General features: G+C 38.7%; 1 protein-coding gene across 1 annotated transcript in view; it reads left to right on the top strand.

The window, feature by feature from the left end:
* The window catches only part of KDM7A (lysine demethylase 7A), an 81,042-nt gene that overhangs the window by 11,527 nt on the left and 44,854 nt on the right, over positions 1-24,661 (top strand). Inside the window, exon 2 of the mRNA XM_067747186.1 lies at positions 23,580-23,665. Within this exon, the coding sequence (XP_067603287.1) occupies positions 23,580-23,665 (86 nt within the window). The remainder of the gene's footprint in view (positions 1-23,579; positions 23,666-24,661) is intronic.

The raw sequence follows: 24,661 nt of genomic DNA, 5'->3' as shown, positions 1-24,661 counted from the left end.
TTCTCTGTTGAGGAATTCTTCATCTGGTTTCTCTTCTCTCTCTCTCTCTCTCTCTCTCTCCCTCTCTCTCTTTTTCTTGTATTTACTTAACAGTGCTGCAATGTATATGTGTGTGTGTGTGTGTGTGTGTGTGTGTGTGTGTGTGTATCTTTATTCTTGATGAGCATTTACGTATTCTTAAGGTAAGTTCCCACATTATACATTTTGAAATTGTTTTTAGCTGTAGTCCTATTTACATTTTATTTTCTAAAGGGACTGTTGATCAAAGACAGGAAGCATAAGGAACGCTGGTACTGAAATATAAGTTTGATGAACTTAAACGTGCCAACTGTGCAAACGTAAGATACTTCTTTACCAGTATGTAAGTTGCATTCATCTGGTGATTCTAATACATCAAAAAATCATTGTTAGAGGAAATACAATGACATATCCAATTTGTATTTTATTATGGGGAGGGGGAAATAAAACTCTTTCAGAATGCTTTGTGGAGAAGTGCTGAACTCTTCCTTTGTAAACTGGAAGTGTTTTACTTGAGCACAAAACACAGAAATTCAAGCATAATATTGACTTCTGTTTATCAGTTAGTAATCATAACAGTCTGTTATCATGCAATAAATTATGAAACTGAAAAAGCTGGAGGAAGCTATACCATTGTAGGTAATTTGGTGGGGTTTTTTTTGTTTGTTTATTTGTTTGTTTTTCGGTACGCGGGCCTCTCACTGTTGTGGCCTCTCCCGTTGTGGAGAACAGGCTCCGGACGCGCAGGCCCAGCGGCCATGGCTCACGGGCCCAGTCGCTCCGCAGCATGTGGAATCTTCCCAGACCAGGGCACAAACCCGTGTCCCCTGCATTGGCAGGCGAACTCTCAATCACTGCGCCACCAGGGAAGCCCCAATTTGGTGTTTTTTAATGCACAAAAGCTGTTGTCAGATGAGTGGTCCTATTTGACAAAGAAATTGGAATGTAGTCCACTGTGGTCCTTTTGATTTATACAGTGTCCTATGGATACTTTAATATTAATAAATATAGAAAAGAAAAGAAAATGGTCCTGGAACCTGTCTGGAAGACCTGGAGATATTCACACTGCCCAGGAACCCCACAGATTATTAAAACAAAACAAAACACATGAACAAAAGTCAGAACAATGAAGCAGTTTGGAAAGCATCCTGACTGAGCCATTAAGTGACGAAGTATGGGGCAAAAGGTACCCTCGAGGCAGAGGCTTTCTGGCCGGTTCCCACCAATGACTTCGGAAGCTTTCTGAGGTGACCGACCACGGGGGAGCATTCTCTCCCAGAGCCTGGGTTTGTGGGTTCCTGGGGCTTTCTTCTTTTCTGTCACCTCCTCCTACAGTGCATCACCTGTCACACACGCCACACTGTCGACATGTGATCAGTCTTTTTTGACTTTACTACTTTATGAAGGAACCTTGGGATATAAGCTGTCTGCAGATTAGAGGAATTCTAGTCTTTTTACTTAATTTAACTTTTCACAGGTCTGACTCATATTCCTCTCTTACATTCTTCCTATTTTAAGGCTGGCTTTCTGTGTGTCTGGTTCTTGAAGTCACTTTCCTTTTTTTGCTGGCCTGTCCTTATTTTCTGCATATCAGAGGATCAACATTTCCTTAGATGCCATGGTTACTGGGAGAGCAGAGTCCCTTCTATTCGAGTCAGGGACTTCTTTCCTCACGCCTGCTTTTCCAACCATCCAAATGCCAAGTAGTCAGCACTGGGCTCTGCTTGCCTTATTTTCCTATTCTTGCCTCTGCCTTTGTGGGAGGAGAGATCAGAATCCCTGATCTGAACTTGTTTTCTCATTTCTTGAACCCCTTGTTGGAAATGATTATCCTCTGAAAGCTCCAAAGATCTTTCACACACCTCTTTCCCTCAGAATCACCTCGTTGGGGCTGCCTGTCCCTTCAGGAGTGTTACCCAGGGAATCTACCCACTTACCTCCTGCCAGTTGCAGGATGGTTTGTTTTGAGTCTTATCCTGGCCCCAGGGCTGCTGCATGATTCATTCAACAGTTCCAGTGCTTTGAAAGGTTCTTTTGTTTCTTTGGCCAGGAGCGAGGAAGACTGTGGTACAGGCTTTCTTAGGACTTTAAGATCAAGTGATTTTAAGATATGCATGACTTTTCTTCTTTCTTCACCACATCAGTGATTTTTGGTTTCATTACCACTGTCACATTTCAAGCTTTTATTGACCACCGTCATGGTTTGTGCCATATCTGTGTTGCACTTGTAATATTTATTTAATATTTTTCTTTAAAACAACTTTAAATGGATTTTGGTTTTTTAAATTTAATTTTGTCCTAAACAGTGGTCTCTGTTAAATCATATGTTTGCACTGCTCACTACATATTTTAATATTTGTGAGAAAAGATATTTATTGAGATAAAGAGTATTCATCATCTAAAATGTTTATGTGTAAGATTGTCAGGAGGGTGATGGTGATTGATAAAAGGGTAATACAGAGACGGGAAAGGATACAGGTTTCTTTAATGGAAGTAGAGAGTTGAAGATCTTAACCAAATGAGAATGGCTCTATAAAGCAGGAGGCCCAGCAGAATTTGTCCCATTGGCAGGACAAGCTTCCCCGGCCTCCAGTTCTCATAAAGGTGCCCTGTTGCCAATGATGATGCCATCTGGGAACTGGATCCCATCAGGTTCAACCATTCTCACGTTGTTGACGGTGCTGGGGTCCTCTGGGTTCCTCCCTATTTTAATGGTGACCTTGCCTGCCCAGCAGGTGTGAGTAACTGCTCACAACCTCAGCATATTCCTCAGTATTTATGGCAAGATTGGATGACTTGTGGATCAGCTTCTTCTCTTGTGTGCCATCTTTCTAACAGTGTTCAAGCCTGCTTGAAGTCTGCTCCTCCAGGTATGCATAGCTCTACACTCTGGTAGACCTTGAACTAGATCAATAAAAAGTAACTAGAAGGTTTGTACACACCCACAGAAAGAAGGGATCCTTAAATGATGAAAAGTAGCATATCTATTTTGTCAAAATAGCATATAGTCTTCAAATAAATGACATTTTTTCCCCTTTAGACATTTTTTATTCTAGTCATTGTTTTTGAAGTGTCAGTGCTACACATCTTGGATTCAGTCATTTATATGTGAGCCAAAGTTTGCTTTAGTATGGAGAGATCTCTTTTCAGAATTAGGAAATTTCTGGAAATGTAATTTCAGGAAGAAAAGGAAACTGCTAAGTCATTGGAAATTATCCTTAGGTGTATTAGATCCCATCTCCTTCCCCCTATTCAAGGACATGACTTCGGCATTACCCCCTCTCTCACAATATCATTGTTTTTCTCGTTAGTGTGCAAATAATATATAACTTCATGTAAAAAAAAAGTCCTTGACCTTATATTCCTCCTTCAGCTGCAACCTCATTTCTTTTCTCCCCTTATAGCAAAATTCATCAGAAGAATTGTCCATATTTAATGCCTCCAGCCGTTTTTCTTCCCTCCTCTCTTTATCTAATTGAGGTCCCATTCTCTCTGAACCCAGTCCAATGGGGCTTTCATCCTTACTACTCCATTGGAAGAGTTCTTATCAAAGTTACCAATGAGTTTCACCTTAGTTGGCTTCTAGGCAATCCCTCTACTGATTTTCCTGCTGCTTCACTCTTCCCTCCTCCCCCTCACTGCTCACTGCAGTTCCTTCTTATCTCCCTGATCTTTTGTCACTGGAGTACCGCAGGGTAGCGTTTATCTGGTCCCACCTCTTGAGCTTTCGTCTGTATGTGGATGATCCCTCAATTTTTATCTCCTTTGTAGACCTCTTCCCTCAGCTCTAGTCTTAAATATGTAGTTGCCAACTTAATATCTCTACTTGGATGAATAGTAGGCATCCTATCCTCTAGTGTATCTAAAGTCGGACTCCAGAGCTCCCTTCCTAATCAGCTCTGCTCACCCCATCTCTCCATCTCAGTCAATGGCAACTCCTTCGGGCCAGAATCTTTGGAGTCACCCTTGCTTCTTCTCTCATAATCTGCATTACATTTTCAGCAAAATCCTTTATTAATAAGGGATTAATTAAAATCCTTTATTGGCTTACCTTCAGAATCTCATCGCTTCTCATCACTTTCACATCCCTTCCCTATAGAAACTGAGATTATTGCAGTAGCCCCCTAACTAATGCCCCTCCTTCTGCCGGCACAGAAAACAGTAGTGCTTTTAAAATGTCAGACCCTGTGACTCTTCTGCTTGAAACCCTCTAAAGAATCCCACTCAGAGCAGAAGCCTTCCTGTGGCCTGAAAGACCCTGCAGATGGTCCCCACACTCTCTATCCGGCATCATCTCCTGCCACTGCTCGCTTGAGCTATACTAGCCTCCTACGTGTCTGTATCCCTCCAATAAAATGTAAGCTTCAAGAGTACAGACACTTGATTTATTGATTTTATCATTGCTGTATTTCCCGTGTCCGGATAGTGCTTTGAATGAGTGAATGGTTGAGCCATAGAAGGCATTTGGGTTCATTTTACAGCATAAAGTTCATCTCTTGAGGAAGGAAAGCAGGTAGTGTCAAGTGCGTATTTTGCCCATGTACAATATTGTGGCATACTAAACGGAGAAGAAACTAATATTACGGCCTGCACCTCCACCTGCTAACATGCCTTTTCCCTGCTTTCACCGCCCATGCTTTACATTGCCTTCTAGCTGTCTCTTCATGACCTGATCTCTTCTACCTATCCTAGCTTCATTTGTTTTCTTTCCTCGTTCTAAGACCCACCCCATTTCTCAGAGTTTACCCTCCCTCTAACCCTCCGCCCACCCCTCACCACAGGTACATAAGTGTAATTTAGCGTAACACTCTCCTCTTCAGCAAAAATAATTTCTCTGGAAATTCCCTGGTCATCACCATGATTTCCTTCTTCATTTAAAAATAGTTCCTGAAGTGCTGCTTTCTCTGTGGAACTTAAAATAGCTAAAATATTTTAATCTCTTTTGTCTAAAAGACGATTGCCCTCTTTCCATCTGCTCCCCGGTCCAGTTTCTACACAGTGATCCAGTCTCACAAGGGATTCGTGGTAGGTGAACCCAGAGTTGAGGCTGCTCTCACAGGTGGGACAAAATTTGTCTTTAAAACCCATCACTTTTATGTCTGTCTCTGGAACTGATATATAGTAAGTTGGTAGGAATGATTATTTCTCCCTCTGGGGAATTGCTGAGTTCCAGTGATGGTTTCCCACGTATACAAATCAGTTGTGGATTTCCTCATCAAGCTGGACTATTTTGTCCTTAATCTTTGTTCAGGAATTAAGTATTAAATATTACTTATTAATTAGTAATTTTATTTACTTAGTCTATACCTATTTACCTCTAATAACTTTATTTATATGTATTTTATGTATATACTTGTTCATTATTCATCCCAGAGAGGATGGAGGAATAAGGGACAGAAGGGTGAAGAACACAGTGAGTGTTAAGATGAGCGTATGTGTACAAAGAGTGAACACATGTCAGTATGTCTGCATATTAGCTTGGGTAGACTAAAATGCTGCACAGGTAGCAGGCTCTGCAGAAGCCCCATCACTCTCCCCTGGGTTTCTATGTTTCCATCTCTATCTCTAGTTCTGTCTGTGTCTCCATCTCTGGAATACTTCTTGTTGAAACACTTGAGACTTGACCTGAGGACTTTTTCTGACTACAGGTGCTCAGCAGCTTGTACTTGAAGCAGGCTGGAAATTCTGAGGAGTAAATGCCTCTGGATAGCCCTCAACCTTTGTCGATTAGGAGACAGTGGATAAATACCTAGCTTCCTCTTCCACTGCTGGGACCACCCTGAAGCCCCTTCTGCGTAGTCTTCCAGATGTCCCCAAAGGGGCAAATGCTCGTGAAGGTGCCCGCTATGGCTTCCTCTCCTTCCCTGTCCCCCTTTTCCGCTCCCCTACCAGTGCTTCCAGAGACCACCTCCCCATATGGACACCCCCTCAGATTCGTGTGTCAGGGTCTGCTTCTGGGTCACTCCAACCTAAATGGGTAGAAAATTGTTAATGTGAAGAGTGACCATAAGTGAGTGATCATAAGACAATTGGATTTGAAAGTAGAGTTTGGATTCCACTTATTAAATAGCAGATAGATTTTTTTACATGATGGTCGTGTTCATGTATTAATGCCTATATAATAAGTGTGTTTTTATTTACTTATGTCTGTATGCAGATGCTTTGGGACCATGACTGTCAAAGTAGAATATGAAAGCTGCTTGCTTACTTCATTGAATAGTTTTCTGGTACAACCTTGAAAAGATGCCTTGACTTGGAGTTTATGTGTGATAGGGTTTTAATTTGAAGCTGTTTTAATTGATTTCTTCCTTCCTTTATTCCTTTTGAATCCCTACTTTTTAAAATGCTAGAAGCATTTCATAGTAGTAAGTAACCTTTTAGCCTGGGAACAACTGCAATGAAGTGTTAACATTTTACAGATTAATTAGCATATAAAAAACTAGCAACAGCATTGCCATCTTCGGGGAATGTTATGGTCTACTTAAGTAAGATTTTCCTGTAACTGAAAGATTCTACTTGTGAAATGTGGCTGAGTATCCCAGAAAAGTTACTCAGAAGATAAAATTCCTTTTTTTAAAAAAAAATTAATTAATTAATTTTATTTTTGGCTGTGTCGGGTCTTTGTTTCTGTGCGAGGGCTTTCTCTAGTTGCGGCAAGCGGGGGCCACTCTTCATCGCGGTGCGCGGGCCTCTCACTGTCGCGGCCTCTCTTGTTGCGGAGCACAGGCTCCAGACGCGCAGCTCAGTAGTTGTGGCTCACGGGCTCAGTTTCTCTGCGGCATGTGGGATCCTCCCAGACCAGGGCTCGAACCCGTGTCCTCTGCATTGGCAGGCAGATTCTCAACCACTGCGCCACCAGGGAAGCCCAGAAGATAAAATCCTTTATGTGTTAACTATTTTTGGAAGGATTTTAACAACAATATATTATGCTCTTCTTGATAGAATACTATATCATTTAATGTCTAAACATCGTGGACCTTAGTTATTCTCTATGCCCCGTGAGCTGTTGGCATGTGTTGGACCATCTCATCTGTGCACTAAATTGCTCCAGGCCAGTGGGAGCAATTCATTGATAGTGTTTCATCTCCTTCCTTGCTATATCTTTTTCCTGCTGTCTCTTATCTACTTCAACCAGTCCCCACTGCTGCTTCTAATTTTCTGTTTTCTTAACTAGAGAAAAACTTCAGAATTTTGATGGGGAATCTGATAAGAGGTCTTCTTAAATTGCCCATTCTGTCATTCTGATACATTGGTGACAGTAGGATGGGCCTAGCCAGGAAAGGAGTCAAGCTATGCAAAAGGGACTTGGCAAATATCCTTTAAATAGTTTTGACAGGCAACGTTATAATTTTTGAAGTCAGAGAGCTCATGGTGCTAGATAGTAGCTTTGAATTCTTAGCTTAGGACAGAAGCTCTGTGGGGAAGGGTAGTCCTGGCTCATAGGTGATTTTGCCCAGAAGAAAATCAGATGCTGGCATAGAGATATGGTGTATCTTGCTTCTTATGGAGATTGTGTATTTTGACAAAATTGTCAGCTCTTTAAAGTAAGGGTACACAGTCTTTAGGCTTGAGCCTAGAAGGTGCCCTATACATATTTGTTGATTATATTGTGATAAGGGAAATCTGGGACAAACATCTTGGTAAGTTTCTCTTCAGTTTGAAACGATAGTTTTAAAACGTTTTAGTGTGTTATCGATTATTGACTCTTTTTGCTCAGGTGCTTTCCGATAATGCGTGCTGTAAACGCTTGGTAATGCTGTCACTAATTGGGTATCCTTTGTTGTTAAGGGAGTGGTTTCACAAAACACTTAATGTGCTGGTACTTTGTACCAGTTGTAAAATTGTAAATTAAAAAAAAGTTTGTGAATTTAAATTGTAACAATTATAGTTATAAAACATTACATTTATAGTAAATTCTTCACAGCTGGTGAGTCTGAAAATTAACTTCTATAACACATTCCTAAGGTGGGAAGTAGTAGCCCCCATCTAGATCCCCATCTGGTAAGTGCAAAGTGCACATCAATTTGTTGAATTCTCCAAGAAGTCTTGCTGGTAAGTAAAGTGATTTGATCTTAGCCCAGCATCTCCCAGGCTTATTTGACTATGGAATCTTTGTGTGTGTACCCTTAACTCCTGTGGGATAGTTTAAGAAATGCTCTTTTAGAGAACGCTGTGTACGCAGTCCGCACTTTGTCCTTTCTGATTCTCACAAATTTCGGTCACCCTACAAAGGAAAACTGTTTCTCTACTTATAACACTTCTGATACCAAATGTGTGGGTTTTCTACACCCAGCAGTTCTCCAGTTCTCTACAGACACCAACTGGGTATCCTACAGTTTAATTCAACTCTGACAGTAATAACCTGGAGTTAGTGTAGACCCCACAGGTTAAGGGCTCAGTCCAACAAATCTGCCCCCCTACTTCAGACACCAATTGCAAATGCTGGATTCCTGGGTTACATAAATTTCTGTCTGACTTGGCTACAAATTGGGGGTTTCCACGACCCCCTCTTTAGGTTTGATAGTTTGCTCTAGTGGCTCACAGAACCCAGGGAAGACATTACTTGCTATTACCAGTTTATTAGGAAGGATATTATAAAGGTTATAAATGAAGAGCCAGATGAAGAGGTACATAGGGTGAGGTCCTGAAGGGTCCCACATGCGTCTGTCCCTTTGGAGTTTGGGATGCACCGCTATTCTGGCACGTGAATGCACTCACCAACACCAAAGCACTCTGAACCCCTTTGGGTAGGGTTCTTATGGAGGCTCCACTGTGTAGGCACGATTGATTAAAGCATTGACCATTGGTGATTAACTTAATTCCCAGCTTCTCTCCCCTTCTTGGAGGTTGGGGGGTGGGGCTGAAAGTTCTCACTCTCTAATCCTGGTTGGCTCCTCTGGTAAACTCAGCCATACTGAAGCTATCCAGGGACCCACCCAGAGCCACCGTATTAGCATAAACTCAGGTGTGGTTGAAAGGGGCTTGTTATGAATAACAAAAGACACTCCTCCGTCACTCGGGAATTTACCAGGGTTTTAGGTGCTCTTGCGCCAGGAGCCAGGGATGAAGACCAAATATATATTTCTCATTATATCGCTCTATCGCCATGGTTTAGTTAAATACTAGTCCCCCATGACACGATTCAAATTTTGGTCATCATGATATAGTAACTGTGCAAATAAAGTATAGATTTTGCTGCTAGCTCTTCAGTATGCAGGTCAGCAAGTCAGTGTGTCCACAACAGCTGGGCATCTGTTCTTCAGCTCACACACAGACAGGAAAGGGTGTTGTTGTACTGCTTCCTTGTTTCCCATTGATAAGCGTGACGTACTACAGAGCTGGGTAATCACAAGAGGGAAGTGGTCAATAAAGATGAAAGTCCAGCAAAGAACAAACAGTGATGTTTCTGGAAGTGAAATTTAAATTGAGCATAAATGAAATAATAAAATGAGTAACTGATGGTAGGAATGTTGACACTGCCACCATTTGAGAGATTCTTGATATGCAGCCAGGAGCACTTAGTGAAGGCAACCTTAAGAGCATAATGGTTTAAATTACAGTGTACTAAGTAAATGTTTTAGGAATTTTTCATTTCTCCATACATTATAACCAACAGTAAGAGAGTTTTAAATGTTTTAACAAACATTTTTGAAGCTCAGGGGACAACTGTAATTTTCCCATTGATTACGAAGATAGCTTTGTGTAGTTTCAATTTGCATAATTATTTTTATGCTCCCACACTACCATGCAAAGCAAGGACTACCTGTATTTTTCTTGTATTTGCCAATCATTTGTCATCTGACCTCTAGTGGAAATAAAGAAGAATTACAAAGTGAACCTTGAGGAACCTATAATGATGTTATCTTCTGAATGGATCTAATAGGTAAAAACCCCTACGTATTACACACTTAACACGTTGCCCTTACTGTATGTTTTGCAATAGGATGGTCCAGTGTTTGCTGTTGACCTTTTCTGGACAGCTCAGCATTACCCGTTTTGCTTTTTTTTGCGGTAAGCGGGCCTCTTCTGTTGCGGAGCACAGGCTCCGGACGCGCAGGCTCAGCGGCCATGGCTCACGGGCCCAGCCGCTCCGCGGCATATGGGATCTTCCCGGACCGGGGCACGAACCCGTGTCCGCTGCATCAGCAGGCGGACTCTCAACCACTACGCCACCAGGGAAGCCCCTGCTTTTGATGGGTACTTCTGATTTGTAATTTTGTTGAAGTTCTTTGAAATCTTCATGTAGGGATGTTTGTTAAGGATTATGTCAGGCTTTCCATGATCCAGACCTCTACTCTTAACTCATCCTTCATTGAGAATGAAGAAGCCTGCTAAGGGTGTTAAGTAGTCCCCCTTAGAAACCTTAATTTTTGTCCCAACAGAAAGTTCTCTAAGATGAATCCTTTCTCTTGGCTTCACTCAGAATGTAGTCTCTCCCCTTAGGTTTGGGCACAGAAGACTGTTTACAAGAGGAGAAGGGTTATTAGGGAACTAGATCGGCTTGAGTTGACTCCTGCCCTTTGTAGTTGACTCATCACTAAGTGTCCTCAATATAGAAGTTTATGACTTCCTGTTGTCTTTTATCCCAGGGTGTGATCTCTTAGCCATGCATATATTAAATCTTCTGTAGGTGTCATTAGACCCTGGAAAATATAGCTTTCCTTGCCATGCTCACAGTGGGAATTAAAACGGTCAGCTGGGTTGAAATGAAAATACATGATGGCTATTGGTTTATCTTTTAAAAAATCTATTTCTACTTATCTATTTAATCTATGTATTCTTTTAGTAGATACGCTACTTGGAAAATCAAGCTAACATAAGGACACTTAGAAGCTACAAGAAAGGAGAACAGAATAAATGGGCATAATATATAAATCTGTAATGAACAGAGATCTTTTTTGCACAATGGGATTATATACCTGCGACTAAACTTGAACATTCAGGAATAATGCATCCTTTTACATTGACAAAAAGTATGGATATTTTAGGGGCTTCCCTGGTGGCACAGTAGTTGAGAGTCCGCCTGCCGATGCAGGGGACACGGGTTCGTGCCCCGGTCCGGGAAGATCCCACATGCCGCGGAGCGGCTGGGCCGCTGAGCCTGCACGTCCGGAGCCTGTGCCCCGCAACGGGAGAGGCCACAACAGTAAGAGGCCCGCGTACCGCAAAAAAAAAAAAAAAAAAATGGATGTTTCAAACTGAGATCTCGAAAGAAAAAGTCACCCGTTATTTATTTTTTCCTCCTCACGTCCATTTTCTACCCCTTTATATTTGCAAAATTCATATTTAATTTTGAGTATAATAGGGTATTTACAGCCAGGATAGTATCCCAAACTAATGCCTCCCTAATGTGCTTGGAATTTCTGCTTTCCGTCAGTAAATATTCTGTGAGTGGGGACTTCCCTGGTGGTGCAGTGGTTAAGAATCCGCCTGCCAATACAGGGGAGACGGGTTCGAGCCCTTGTCCGGGAAGATCCCACATGCCGCGGAGCAACTAAGCCCGTGTGCCACAACTACTGAGCCTGCGCTCTAGAGCCCACGAGCTGCAACTACTGAGCCCACACGCCTACAGCCCGTGCTCCACAGGAGAAGCCACAACAATGAAAAGGACATGCACCACAATGAAGAGTAGCCCCCGCTCACCGCAACTAGAGAAAGCTCGCGCGCAGCAACGAAGACCCAACATAGCCAAAAAAGAAGGCAGTATTGTACATAATGATGGCACAGTTTTTAATTCCTTCCTTTATTAACTTAACATTTCCAAGCAAACGTTTATGTGATTGCTACTGTTTATCCTTTATCATCATGGCAAGATTTTTCTCCCCTAAGATGATTTACAAAGTTCTTATTAAATTCTCACATAATATTCATTTTGGGTTGGCATTTATTTGCTGTTTCACTGCTTATAAGTAGAAGTGTAGTCCGTCTTCATGAAACAGCAGATGTGCTGGGCACCACTTGCACTATAGCGTTCCTTAGTCACTGTTGGCATACCTCAGGCATAGCCGCACCGGCAGAAAGTAGATTCCTAAAGAGGAGTAAGAGAGTATTAGTTTGAGAGATTGAAGAGCTAGTGGAACGACCACAAGGTGGTGAAAAGCAAATCTACTTAGCTTTTTGGATATTTCATAAACTTAAAGCAGCTTTTCTTTCTTTAGAGCATCCTAGTAGAAATTATTACCTTCCTGAGATAATAGTTTGTTTATGCTTATTTGTAAAGATACTTTAATCCATTTACCATTTACGTTGCCTACCCTGTGTACTCAGGTGTCAGATAGACAGTGACGAGAACAAGCATGTTTTCTGTGCTCTAGAGGCAAGTAGTATAATGTTCAGCATGTAAATTATATTTGATGTATATGTTTCACACATTCATCTTGGGACAAATTTTATTAGAAGCATGTCAACAGGATTTTCAGCTTTTTAAGGGGTACATTTTGTATCAGTGAGCTTACCTCTTGGTTCTTCAGTCCCTCTTATTTTCCTTTCATGTTCTTTGTTCATTCCTTTTTATATTGTCGTCCTCCCTCACCCTTATTAACATAGATGTTCTGAGTCAGCTGGTTGGAAATAATTCAGGAAGCCCTAGGACAGTTGGAAGCATGAGCTGGCTATTAGAGGTAGAAAAACTATCTAATTTTCTGAGATTATTATGAACCAAAGGAATTTGGTTCAGAGTGTGCACTTCATTCAAAATCCTTATTAAATATTGTTAAGCATATTATATGCCAGTAAATAGCTTTAATGTGTCAAAAAATAAAATCTTCAATGCCATACTCAACTTGTAAAGAAAAGCACTTAATTTTTTGAAAAGAGTTTTATATGTCAGCAAGAGAATAACAGAAGTTGGGTTTTTTTTAATTAAACCACAGGTTTAATAAAAAACTACCAGGTTGATTTTCAGTGAAAATATTTCATATGTGCAAATTATAAATTTTTGCTTTAGCTGATAATTGATAATAGAGTATCTTAGGGTTAAAACACTGCATAAAATACAATTTAAAAGTGGAAATGCCTGTTGGCATCCTAGTACTTTTAGCAGGAATATCAACCTATTAAGCTAATACCGGTTAGCAAAGTAAGATTTTTGGACCACCAAAACAATTGTTCTGCAGTTTCAATTCTGAACGTTTTATGTTTGCTAACTTAATTAATTTTCTTAACTTTGAGGGAGATACTGTCATTATCTCCATCCTTTCAGATGAGACCAAAAACAGACAGAGAAATTTACCCAAAGGCACATATAGGTAGTAGCCCAGCATTTTAACATAGGTAGACTGACTCCAGAGAACTCAACCATCAAAAAGGAATTAAAAATTGAAAAGGAATTCTCTTCTTTTTCCCTTAAAGAATGGCCATTTGAGTGTCTAATTGAGTTCTGAAGAGGCATCACTGAAGAAAAAAATATTAAGCCTAGTCATAAAGCCAAATTTCCTGCGTGGGCTCCAACCTCATAGGTAATAAGCCCAGAGCTGTATAAGCTATGCTTGGTACCTAATAGAAGCATAATAATATTAATGGTTACTATTCATTACTTAATAATACTTACTGTACTATTTCTTATTATATGCTAAGCCATATGCTTTACAAATTTACATACATTGTCCTATTTAATCCTAGGAGAACTCTTGCTCAGAGGAATTAAGGAAGTTGCTCAAAGTCAAAACTACTGGAGCTAGAAATCAAACCAAGTCTTTCTTTTTTTTTTTAATTTATTTATTTTACTTACCTATTTTTGGCTGCATTGGGTCTTTGTTGCTGCACGCGGGCTTTCTGTAGTTGCAGCGAGCGGGGGCTACTCTTCATTGCGGTGCGTGGACTTCTCATTGTGGTGGCTTCTCTTGTTGCGGAGCACAGGCTCCAGGCACGTGGGCTTCAGTAGTTGTGGCACGCGGGCTCAGTAGTTGTAGTTTGCGGGCTCTAGAGCACAGGCTCAATAGTTGTGGCACACGGGCTTAGTTGCTCCGTGGCATGTGGGATCTTCCTGGACCAGGGCTCGAACCTGTGTCCCCTGCATTGGCAGGCGGATTCCTAACCACTGACTGCACCACCAGGGAAGTCCCCAAACCAAGTCCAAAATCTATGCATCCCACTGGAGCCAGTTGACACCTGTTTTTCTGGTGGCGTGAAACTAGACTGGGCAATCCTTGCCTGACTTATAGTTGTCCCAAGGCCTCAGCTGACCCCAGAGTTATGATATGAAAGGAAATATGAAGAGCAGGTTATAAACCACCCTCTATATTCCTGGTGTTAATTCATCTCAAAGGCCACTCCGCATCCTCTTTGATGGTATTAGTGTGAGGCTTTGAGGGTTGCACAGTGGATGACTCAGTCCTCTATGAAGAAGTCATAAAAATCGCCTTTGGGTAGAAAGATGAACTTTTGAAACACAGGCGAAAACTTGCACTGAAGCACAATTTTAAATGAATGAATTTCATTGCTACATCCTACTACCGTCTAAGGAAAGATGAGAAATCTACTAATTCATACACTGAAAGATCTTTCCCTTTTTTGCCAACTGTGTTGCCTTTAGTTCCCATACCAAATTCTTAAAAAATTCAAGCAGAACACTTTTTTTTTTTTAAGCCTGCTTATAACTTTACCACAACGGATCAATTTTAAAATAAGTTTTCAGCACAGTTAATAATCAACAGAAATTTACTGGGATCATCATGTTGAGAGGGCACTATAAGTGGTCCTGAGAGAAGTCTTGAGCTCAACTCAGGGAATACGGTGTGTAAAATAGCTCAATATTAGACATCAGTGAGTGGAACTGTGTGTGAATAAAATGTTGCAGGACTTTATATGGGGTCATCCAGTGATGTTTCACCAAGGAGGAGGAATTTGTGTTGAGCTTTGAAGCCTAGGTAGTGTAAGGTTCCTTGGTGTGGAATGGGGAGAACATTTGAAGCAAGAGGAATATCTAATGAAGTCCACTGGCAGGAAGATCTTAAAGAATTTGGCCACCTACTCTTCTAACACCAAGAGGAGGGAATATAAATGGGAGCATTATCCAAGCGGAAAAAAGAGAATGTTTGGCAGATCCCAGGGAATTCTGGTTAGTCATTAATTCAATTCTGTTCTCATTAAGTGTCAAAAAAAAAAAAAAGAAGAAGCCAGCTAAGCAACAATTTCAGAAGATTAAGACAATAGAAAGTGCTAAAGTTGTCACTGTCACACTCACCAAATGGCAAGGAGGCTGTTATTCTATAGATGGAAGCTATTCAGAAAAGGTCAGATTGTCACCCCTATAGGAAACGCCCCCCCCCCGACATATACACACACACAGTCCCAATGGTCTAATAAACATTGAACATTTTGCCATTAGGAAAAAATGGAGCGATTTGTATATGAAGGAAAGTTTTATAAAAGAACTAAATGGAGTGAGAGACTAAAGGGGATTTGAAAGTTATTCTTAGAAAGTTTGCTTTCAGAGTTCTGCATTTTATGTGTCCTACCGCATTTGCTCTTAACATATCTGTTAAAGCTACAGTGACTCTAGAATTCTTTCAACGGGGGCTGAGGGATGGGAGAAGTTATCCCTCCCTTTGAGAGAGAAACTGAAATGTATGTAGTAGTTCCTTTTAGTGCCGTCCAAAGATCTGAAATAACCTTCTTGGTCTAGGGGCATTTAATTTTTATGTTTAATTTGATTTTTAAAATTATATTTTAATATAAAGGATTAATGATTAATATAAAGGATTGTTTTTAAGATTTACTGATTTATCAGATGTACTTTTTTTATTAATTTACCAAATTTACCATTAAGTTCTGAAAAATTTTGATAAATGTAAGCTATAAATGTTTTGCCAGTTGATTAGAAATGGTCAAAACCTGAAGATATCACTGACATTTTAGTAAAAGAGAGTATAGAGGGTGAGTGTGGAAGTGAAGAGCAGAAGCTGGAGAGAGGAACCGTGGGTCTTTGAGGATCATTAGCCAAGTTTTGCTGAAGTGTCCTTAATTAATTGGAATGTCCCTGTCTTCTCTTTCTTCCCTAAACTTTATGGGAATCACCCTTATATATGTATCTTAGATATTCATACGTTAGTTCATGATGTATGCTGGTTTAGGTTTTCCAGGATATATCCAACAATTTTTTCTCAATAATTCTTTTGGCGTAACCATCACTTTTTAAGCATAAGGAATGTGGCCATAGTCAAGGTATGACGAGACAAACCACGAATTTCTAGAAGTGTCAAGTTGGCTTCTGTGGTCTTGAGTTTCTGTTCTGGTCGGAGTAGCACCAAAATCAGGGGAGTGTGGTTTGGAATTGTTTCACTGAATGTAGAGATACCTTCTCACTTACCTCCAGTGACCCTTTTCTTTGCTCCATTTTAGCAACCTGCTGTTATTACACTTGTACCTTATCACTGTCATAGACTACACTACTTCAGAAACTTTAAATTCTGAACATCCCACTCTTTGAGCATCATCTCTGCCTCTTACAGATCGGTTGTTCAAGGCCTTCCACTGAGTCAGTGCTGAGAACATATTGAGACCCCCTAAGACCATCTCACCATCTTTCACTACCTTTTTCTGTATTCATGCCCCTTTTGTCCAGTTTCGCTTTCATGGTTCATCATTATATTATCTCCCTGGTAAATATCCTCAACTCCCTTTCTAGTCTTTGCCTGCAAAACCCCAACTCTCGATGGACCCAAGCTCCTCCTCTGGGCCTGTGCCACATGGTTGAACATTGCTAAGAAAACGAAAACAATCACACAGCTGTGCAGAGATGATTTCACTTGGAATTCATTATCACAGAGCTCAGGTGGAGTCTCAGTGCTACCTAGCAGTGTTATTGTTTCTTGGTCTTCATTCCTCAGGTCAACTATTTTGTATTTCCTTTCCTCACACTGCTCTACCACTTTCCAGACTCGGCTGATTATCTCGCACTAAACTAAGCTGAGAAAACAGAAGCCTTCAGATTGTAGTGGTGACGTCCAATTCATCTATTTTTCTTTTGTCCCTCGTGCTTTTGGTGCTGGATCTAAGAAACCATTTTCTGATTCAAGGCCATGAAGATTTACTCCTATGCTTTATTTGAGGAGTTTTATAATTTTAGGTCTTACATTTACATATATGATCCATTTGAGTTAATTTTTATATATGGTGTGTGGTGGGGGTGCAACTGCATTCTTTTGCATGTATTTGTCTCAGTACCGTTTGTTGAAAAGACTGTTCCCTATTGGATGATCTTGGCGCCCCTTGTTGAAAATCAGTTGATCGTAAATGGTAAGGGTTTATTTCTGGACTCTCAATTCTGTTCCATTGATCTGTATGTCAGTACCATAGTGTCTTGATTACTGTAGCTTTGTAAGTAAGTTTTGAAATTGGGAAGTGTGAATACACTATCCAATGATTCTTAACCTTTTCTTTGGGTTACAGAAACCCTTTTGGATGTCTTATAAGAAACCGTGGACCCAGTAGGTTGTACATAAATAAGTAAAAAATTTTGCCTAACGTTTATTTTATTGGATTGGAAATTGATAGTTTTTCAGTTAAAAAACTTTCTAAACAGTTAGCATATCCACCTTTGCTTTCTGTGGAAATAAATGAAGTATATCTAAATTGGACAGATAAAACCAAAGAAATTTCCGTTCTATAGAAGTAAATTGCAAGTACTTGATTCAGTTACACGGATTGAATATTCAAATGGAAATATGTTACTTTTGACAACTGGTTTTGACTTTTTTTTTTTTTTTTTTTTTGTCTTGATGGCATCAGACTCTACTCAGACTCCCAAAGACTTTATGGAAGCAATTGTACTGGAGTCCTCAAATGAGAACAGGTTTATTTTGGGGTATCCACAGATCTTTAAGATACATTGTTTTTGATATTTTGCTTCAGTTGTTAGATTAATTCAAGGTTTTTGTTTGCTTAATCTTTTTATATTATTGTAGATAGAATTTTATCCTTAAAAGTATTTTAATTGTGAAAGAACACAGAAAAGTGTCTAAAACATAAATATATAACTTAATGAATGATTATAAAACATATACCCTTGTAATAACAACCACCCAGGATCCAGACACCTCCCCGTAATCCTTTCCAGATCACAACTCCCTAGAGGAATCTGTGATCCTACTGTTATGATCTATCTCTGCTTTTCTTTATAGTTTAATCCCTAAACACTGTACTTCAGCTTTGCCTGGCTTTAAACTTTATGAATAAATCGAATACATTGTATATATTCTTGTCTTTTTTTTTAACATAATATTGACATTCATATAATTCATTCAGTTATTGCATGGGTCTATAGTTCTTTCATTTTTATTATGCAGAATTCCATTGTGAGAATATACTGTAGTTTATACATTTTACTGTTAATGGACTATTAGAAATAATGATTCTGTAACCTTTCCTGTATAGTGTCCTTGTGCACACATGCATGAGTTTCTCTAAGGTACATGTACCTAAAAGAGGAATCGCTTGGCCATAGAATATAGGATTCTTCAGTTCTTTTGCAAAATTGTTTTCCATAATGGCTGTGCCAAATTTACTCCAGCCAGTGGTATATGAGTTTCCATTGCTCCACATCATCTTCAACATTTGGTATCAGTAGACTTTTTAGTTTTAGTCAATATGGTGAGCATATTGTGGTTTTAGTTTGCATTCCTCCAGTTATTTATGAGGTTACGTATATTTTCATGTGTGTATCAGTCACTTGTATTTCCTTTTATTGTGTGCCTAGTTACATCTTTTGTTCATTTTTTTTTTACTGGGTTCTTTCTTTCCTTCTTTCTTTCCTCCTTTCCTTTCCCTCCCCTCCCCTCCTCTCCCCTCCCCTCCGCTCCCCTCCCCTCCTCTCCCCTCCCCTCCGCTCCCCTCCCCTCTTCTCCCCTCCCCTCTTCTCCCCTCCCCTCTTCTCCCCTCCCCTTCCCTCCCCTCCCCTCTTCTCCCCTCCCCTTTCCTATTGATTTGTAGGAGTTTATTATACTGTGGGTATAATTCCTTTGGTGGTTATCTCTATTGTAAAGTCTTCTCCCACTCTGGCTTATCCTTTCATTCTTTATAGTTTAATGAACTATATATTTTAGTATAATTAAAGTTACCAGTTTTTCCCCTTATGGATAGTACATTTTATGTTTTGATTAAGACAACACTTCCTACCACAAAGTCATAAAGATATTTTGATTTTACGTTATACAACCTTTGTAGTTTTCCTCTCACGTGTGTTTTCATGCGTGTTTCTAATCTATTTTGGAATAAATTTTTATGTTGTGAGATAGGTGTCTAATTTCATTTTTTCCCCATACAGATATATAAATGGTGTCTCAGGACCTCCTACAGAAAAGTCTGTCCTTGCTGCATAAGTGTCCACATATGCCTGGGTCTGTTTGGGGGCTCTTGCATCAGTTTTGTATTACCTTCATTCCTACAACTTTAAAATATGTCTTCATAGCTGGTAGAGAGTTTGCTTTTTTCTTTCCCCCCGCCCCCCCCAAGAATGCCTTGTGTATCCTTGGCTCTTTATGTTTCCATATCAGTTTTACAATCAGCCTGTCAAGTTCTACAGATTTTGACTGGGATTAGATTGAATCTATAAATCAATTTGAGGAGAATTAATATCTTTACATATTAGACTTCAAATCCATGATCATGATGTATATCTCCATTTATTTAGGTCTTCTTTAAAGTCTCTTAATAATGTGTTATAATTCTCCTTAAAGGGGTCTTTGCATAGTTTTTGTTAAATTCCAGCATACTTGACATTTTTTCTGCAGTTGTGCATGGTGTTTTATTTCATTTTTTAGCTTTATAATGTTGGTATATGGATGTACAATTACTTTTTATGTGCTGGTATTGTATCTTGCCACCTTTCTTTTTATTGATTTTTGTAATTTATCCACAGATTCATTTTCTACATGTGTAACCACAGCATTTGCAGTAGCAGCTTTGCTTTTTCTTTTCCAATCTCTATACCTTTTAGTTCTTTTTCTTATTTTACTACACCAGGATAAGTTTCATTAGAAGTGGTAGCATCAGGCATTCTTGTCTTGCTCTTATCTCAAAGAGACTGCTCTCATGTTATTTGCATAGGAGTTTTATAAGTACCCTTTACCAGATTTTGGAAGTATCCTTGTAGTCTTAATTTTCTAAGGGGTTTTGTTTGCTTTTTAATCATAAATAAATGTTGAATTTTATCAAATACTTGTCCTACTTCTTTTTAAATGGTCATATGGTTTTTTATTTTAATCTGTTAATGTAGCAAATTTCATAGATTAAATTTTTTAGTGTTAAAACCACCTTGCATTCCAGAGATAGACCAAACTTGCTATTTGCATCTTTGCTCGTAAATGAGAGTGACTTATAATTTTCCTTTCTTGTATCATCCTTTCCAAGTTTTAGTATCAAGGTCATGCTATCATAAAATGAGTTAGAAAGTAAGTCTTTTTTTCCTACTTGCTGGTGCAAATTTTATATAATATTGGAATTATTTATTCCTTTAATATTTGCTAGAACTTGCTTGTGAGGCCATCTGGGCCTGGGATTTTTTTTTTTTTGGAGGGGGGGATAATTTTTAATATAAGTAACAATTTTAGGACTATTCAAATATTTTTTTTCTTTGTGACCCAGGTTTGCCTGACTTATCTATATTTTTTAATCTTTTAGCATAAAATTGTTCAAATACCCTCTTTTGCATTTAGCATGTATAGAATCTATAGTTTTCTCTCTCTTTTCATTCCTACCATTGTTTACTTATGTTTTATCTCATTTTTCTTGAACTTGCTAGAGGTTTACAAGTCTTTTCAAGGAATCAATTTTTGGCTTCAGTGCTCTATTGTATGTTTGTTTTCCGTGTCATCAGTTCTGTTCTTTTGGTTTTCCTTCTGTCTGTATTTTTAAGGTTTATTTTGCTATTCTTTCTGTAACTTTTTTGAGGTAGATGTTTATTAATTCATTAATTTTAGCCTTTATTATGATTTATCTTTTGACTCAGGTTATTTAGAATATTATTTCTTAATTTCTAAACACATGAAGATTTTCTAGTTAACTTTTTGTCATTGCTTTCTATCTTGAACTGTGGCCAGAGAATTTCTGATTTCAGACCTTCAAATTTGATTGTGGCCCAGTGTATGATCACTTGTTATGAATGGTCCATGTGTGCTTCAGAAGAAATGTGTGTTCTATGGATGTTGGGTGTAGGATTCTATAAATGTTCATTAGGCCATATTTTTTTAATCCTGCAGTTCAAATCTTGTATATTTCATAGATTTTTGTTTTGCCTGTTTATTCTATCAGATACTGAGAGAATTGTCAAACTCTCCACTACTGTTTTGTCCTCCTGGTGAATTGAAATTTTTATCATTATAAAGTGAACATGTTTATCTCATATTTTTTGCTTTAGATTCTGTGTTGCTTAATATAGCTGTACTTTCTTTTGATCACTATTTTTGTGGTATTTATTTGCCCATCCTATTACTTTCAGTCTTAATGTATCCTTGTTTTATGTCTCTTATAACCAGCAAATTGTATTGTTTAAGTCCAGCCATATAATCTGTCTTTTAACTTAAGCATTTAGTCCATTTGCATACAATATAATTACTGATATATTTGAATTTATACCTTATTTTAGTCTTTTTGTTTTTTTTTCTCTTTTTCCTCCCCTCCTCTTTTTAATCACCCTCTGCCCCCAACTAGTTTGGGAGTTATGCTCTCTGTTTCTGTTCTTTTAGTTGTCTCCCAAGAAATTATAATAGGGGTCCTCAACTCATTATTATTGAAGTCTAACAGTAATCATTACCTTCTCTTTCCTTCTCGTATAAGTGCCTTGGGACCCTGTAACTCCATTTGTCCTCTCCTGACTCAAATGCTGCTATTGTCATGTGTTTTAGCTCTTTGTATATATATTTAAACCTCACATGACATTATTTGTTTTATGTAGTCAGTGTTTGTATAAATTTACCCACATATTTATTACTCTACTTTTCTTAGCTTTTCCGTTTTTTCTTGCATCCCAGACCTCTCTGTGATCATCTTCCTTCTGCCAGAAGTACATCTGTTGGCATTTTCTTTACTGTGGATTGGCTGGAGGTGAACTCTCAGTTTTTGGTTGTACAATTACTTACCCCCCCCCCCCGAAACACATTTTAACTGAATGTTGAACGCTTGGTTAATATTTTAGATTAGCAGATATTTTCTTTACGCACATGTAAGATATTCTAATGTGTTCCAGTTTCCATTATTGCTTTGAGAAGTCTCTCATCCTTGCAAGTAATCTGTGCTTTTTTCTTCTTATGGCTTTGAAATTTTCTGACTTTGTTTTTCTGCAGTTTTACTATGATGTGATTAGATGTAGACTTTTTATTCATCCTGCTTGGGATATGTTGGGTTTCTTAAATCTGGAGATCAGTGTCTTTCATTATTTCTGCAAATTTTTAACTGTTAGCTCATAATATTGCTTCTACTCCTATTCTCTCTTTACCTTCTGAGGCTGTGGTTAAATGTATGTTACACATTTTTTCATTTTATCCTTTGTGGTTCTTACAGTCTTGTTTGTATTTCCCACCATCTTATTCTCTCTGCTACATTCTGAATGATATGCCTGTCATCCATTTCACTAATTTTCTCTTCCACTGTTACACCTGTCAACTGATGCCCCAAAATTCTGTGTTAGGTCTGCTTTGGTTCTTTTTCAAGTCCTAGTTGTGGTTGTGTTTTTGTTCTGAAACTTCTTGGGAGTCCAAACATGTATAAATTTTTACCCTAATAAGTTATTTGGGAAGTGAGCAAAGCTGCTGTGGTCTTTCTTTGGTGAACTACTCCTGTTTTCAAGATGTCACTATGTAGTTTTATCAGTTCTTAGGTGGTCCCCTTAAACTTTATTTAAGTGCTGCTGCTGTATACTCCATGATATGGAGTATTCCAGATACAGTGCCTCAAACTAATTTAACTGGTTAATTAGGGATATGAGACCTAAAGCAGAACTGTTAAGACTCAGTGCTCTCACCATGTCAGTGATGTTACCCAAATTTACTAATCACCTCTGCTGATGACAGTCATATTTTAAAGTTAAGTGGTGTTTTAGTCTGCTCAGGGAGGAGAGAAGGAGAGGAAGAGAGAAGAGAGGAGAGAGAGAGGGTATGTGAGCTCTGTGGTGTCTCTTCATATAGGGACACTAATCCTATTGGATTAAGGCTCCAATCCTTATGACCTCATTTAACCTTAATTACTTCCTTCTTAGAGGCCTTATCTACAAATACAGTCACACAGGAGTGTACAGCTTCAGCATGTGAATTTTGGAGGGACACAAACATTTAGTCCATAACAGGTAGTATTTACATAATGGTTTGAGGGTTTTATGGTTTATAATTATGTTACTTCTGCTGTCTCTACTGCTGCTAGTAGTGAATCACTTCCCACATATTCAACCCCACAATTATTCAGCAAGTATGTAAGGAAGAGAATTAAATTTATTCTTGCATGTGTTTCTGTACTTTACAAAGTTTATTGGTGAGGTTGTACATTTCTCAGCTAAATTCTAACCAATCTGTTATAGTTAAGTGAAAATCTTCACCTTATTTACACATTGGCTTTATTTTTCTTTATCTTAGCTGTGTTGGAGTAGAAGAACATCATGCTGTTGACATTGACCTATATCACTGTCCCAACTGTGCAGTTCTACATGGTTCCTCCTTGAGTAAGTACTAGAAGCTTAAATAAAAATTGAACTTTAGAACTTAATATGTACATGACAGTACTTTAATGATACTCTGACTAGTTATATTATACCCACCAAGAACTATAAGGAAGATTTTTCTGAAGATGTTGAGAATACAGTTTTTGTTTGAATTATTAAATAACTTATTTAACAAGTCAAAACATTAAGTGAAAAAAATACTATCCTTCTTAATTGCCAGTGCAAAGCCCCCAAACTCAAATACATATTTTCAAAGCTTTCAATTTGCAAAGTGCAATAAAGTAAAATTTTTCTGATTCTGGCTGTTTTTCTCTCTATAACTTACAAAAAAAAAGAATGGTAACTAGACTTATCGTAGTGATCATTCTGAAGTGTATAGAAATATTGAATCAGTATGTTGTGTGCTAGGAACTAACACAGTGTTGTTGGTCATTTATGTTTCGAAGACAAATAAACAGACTCATAGAAAAAGAGGTCAGATTTATGGTTACCAGAAGCAGGGATGGGGGAGAGGATTTGATGAAGGTGGTCAAAAGGTACAAACTTCCAGTTATAAGATAAATAAGTACTAGGGATGTACAACATGTTAAATATGATTAACACTGCTGTATGTTCTTTATGAAAGTTGTTAACAAAGTGGCTCCTAAGAGTTCTCATCACAGGAAAAAATTTTTTTTTCCTATTTCACTTATTGTATCTACACGAGATGATGGATGTTCACTAAACTTACTGTGGTCATCATTTCATGATGTGTGTCAGTCAGATCATTATGCTGTATAACTTAAACTTATTCAGGGCTGTATGTCAATTATATCTCAATAAAACTGGAAGAAGAAGAAAAAATCTTCCAGTACTATTTGCAACAGTGAACAGTATAGGATAAGGCTTTAATGCACACACGTGCATTATACTTTTAGGAGAAAATTAGGGCACCGATATGCTAAAGTACTACTCCTGTTGTCCGAATTAGGTCATGCTGTTGCGTATGGCCTAGAG

The sequence above is a fragment of the Pseudorca crassidens genome, chromosome 8 (genome assembly GCF_039906515.1).
Source record: "Pseudorca crassidens isolate mPseCra1 chromosome 8, mPseCra1.hap1, whole genome shotgun sequence".
Lineage (NCBI taxonomy): Eukaryota > Metazoa > Chordata > Mammalia > Artiodactyla > Delphinidae > Pseudorca > Pseudorca crassidens.
This window is presented reverse-complemented; position numbering and strand designations above follow the sequence as displayed.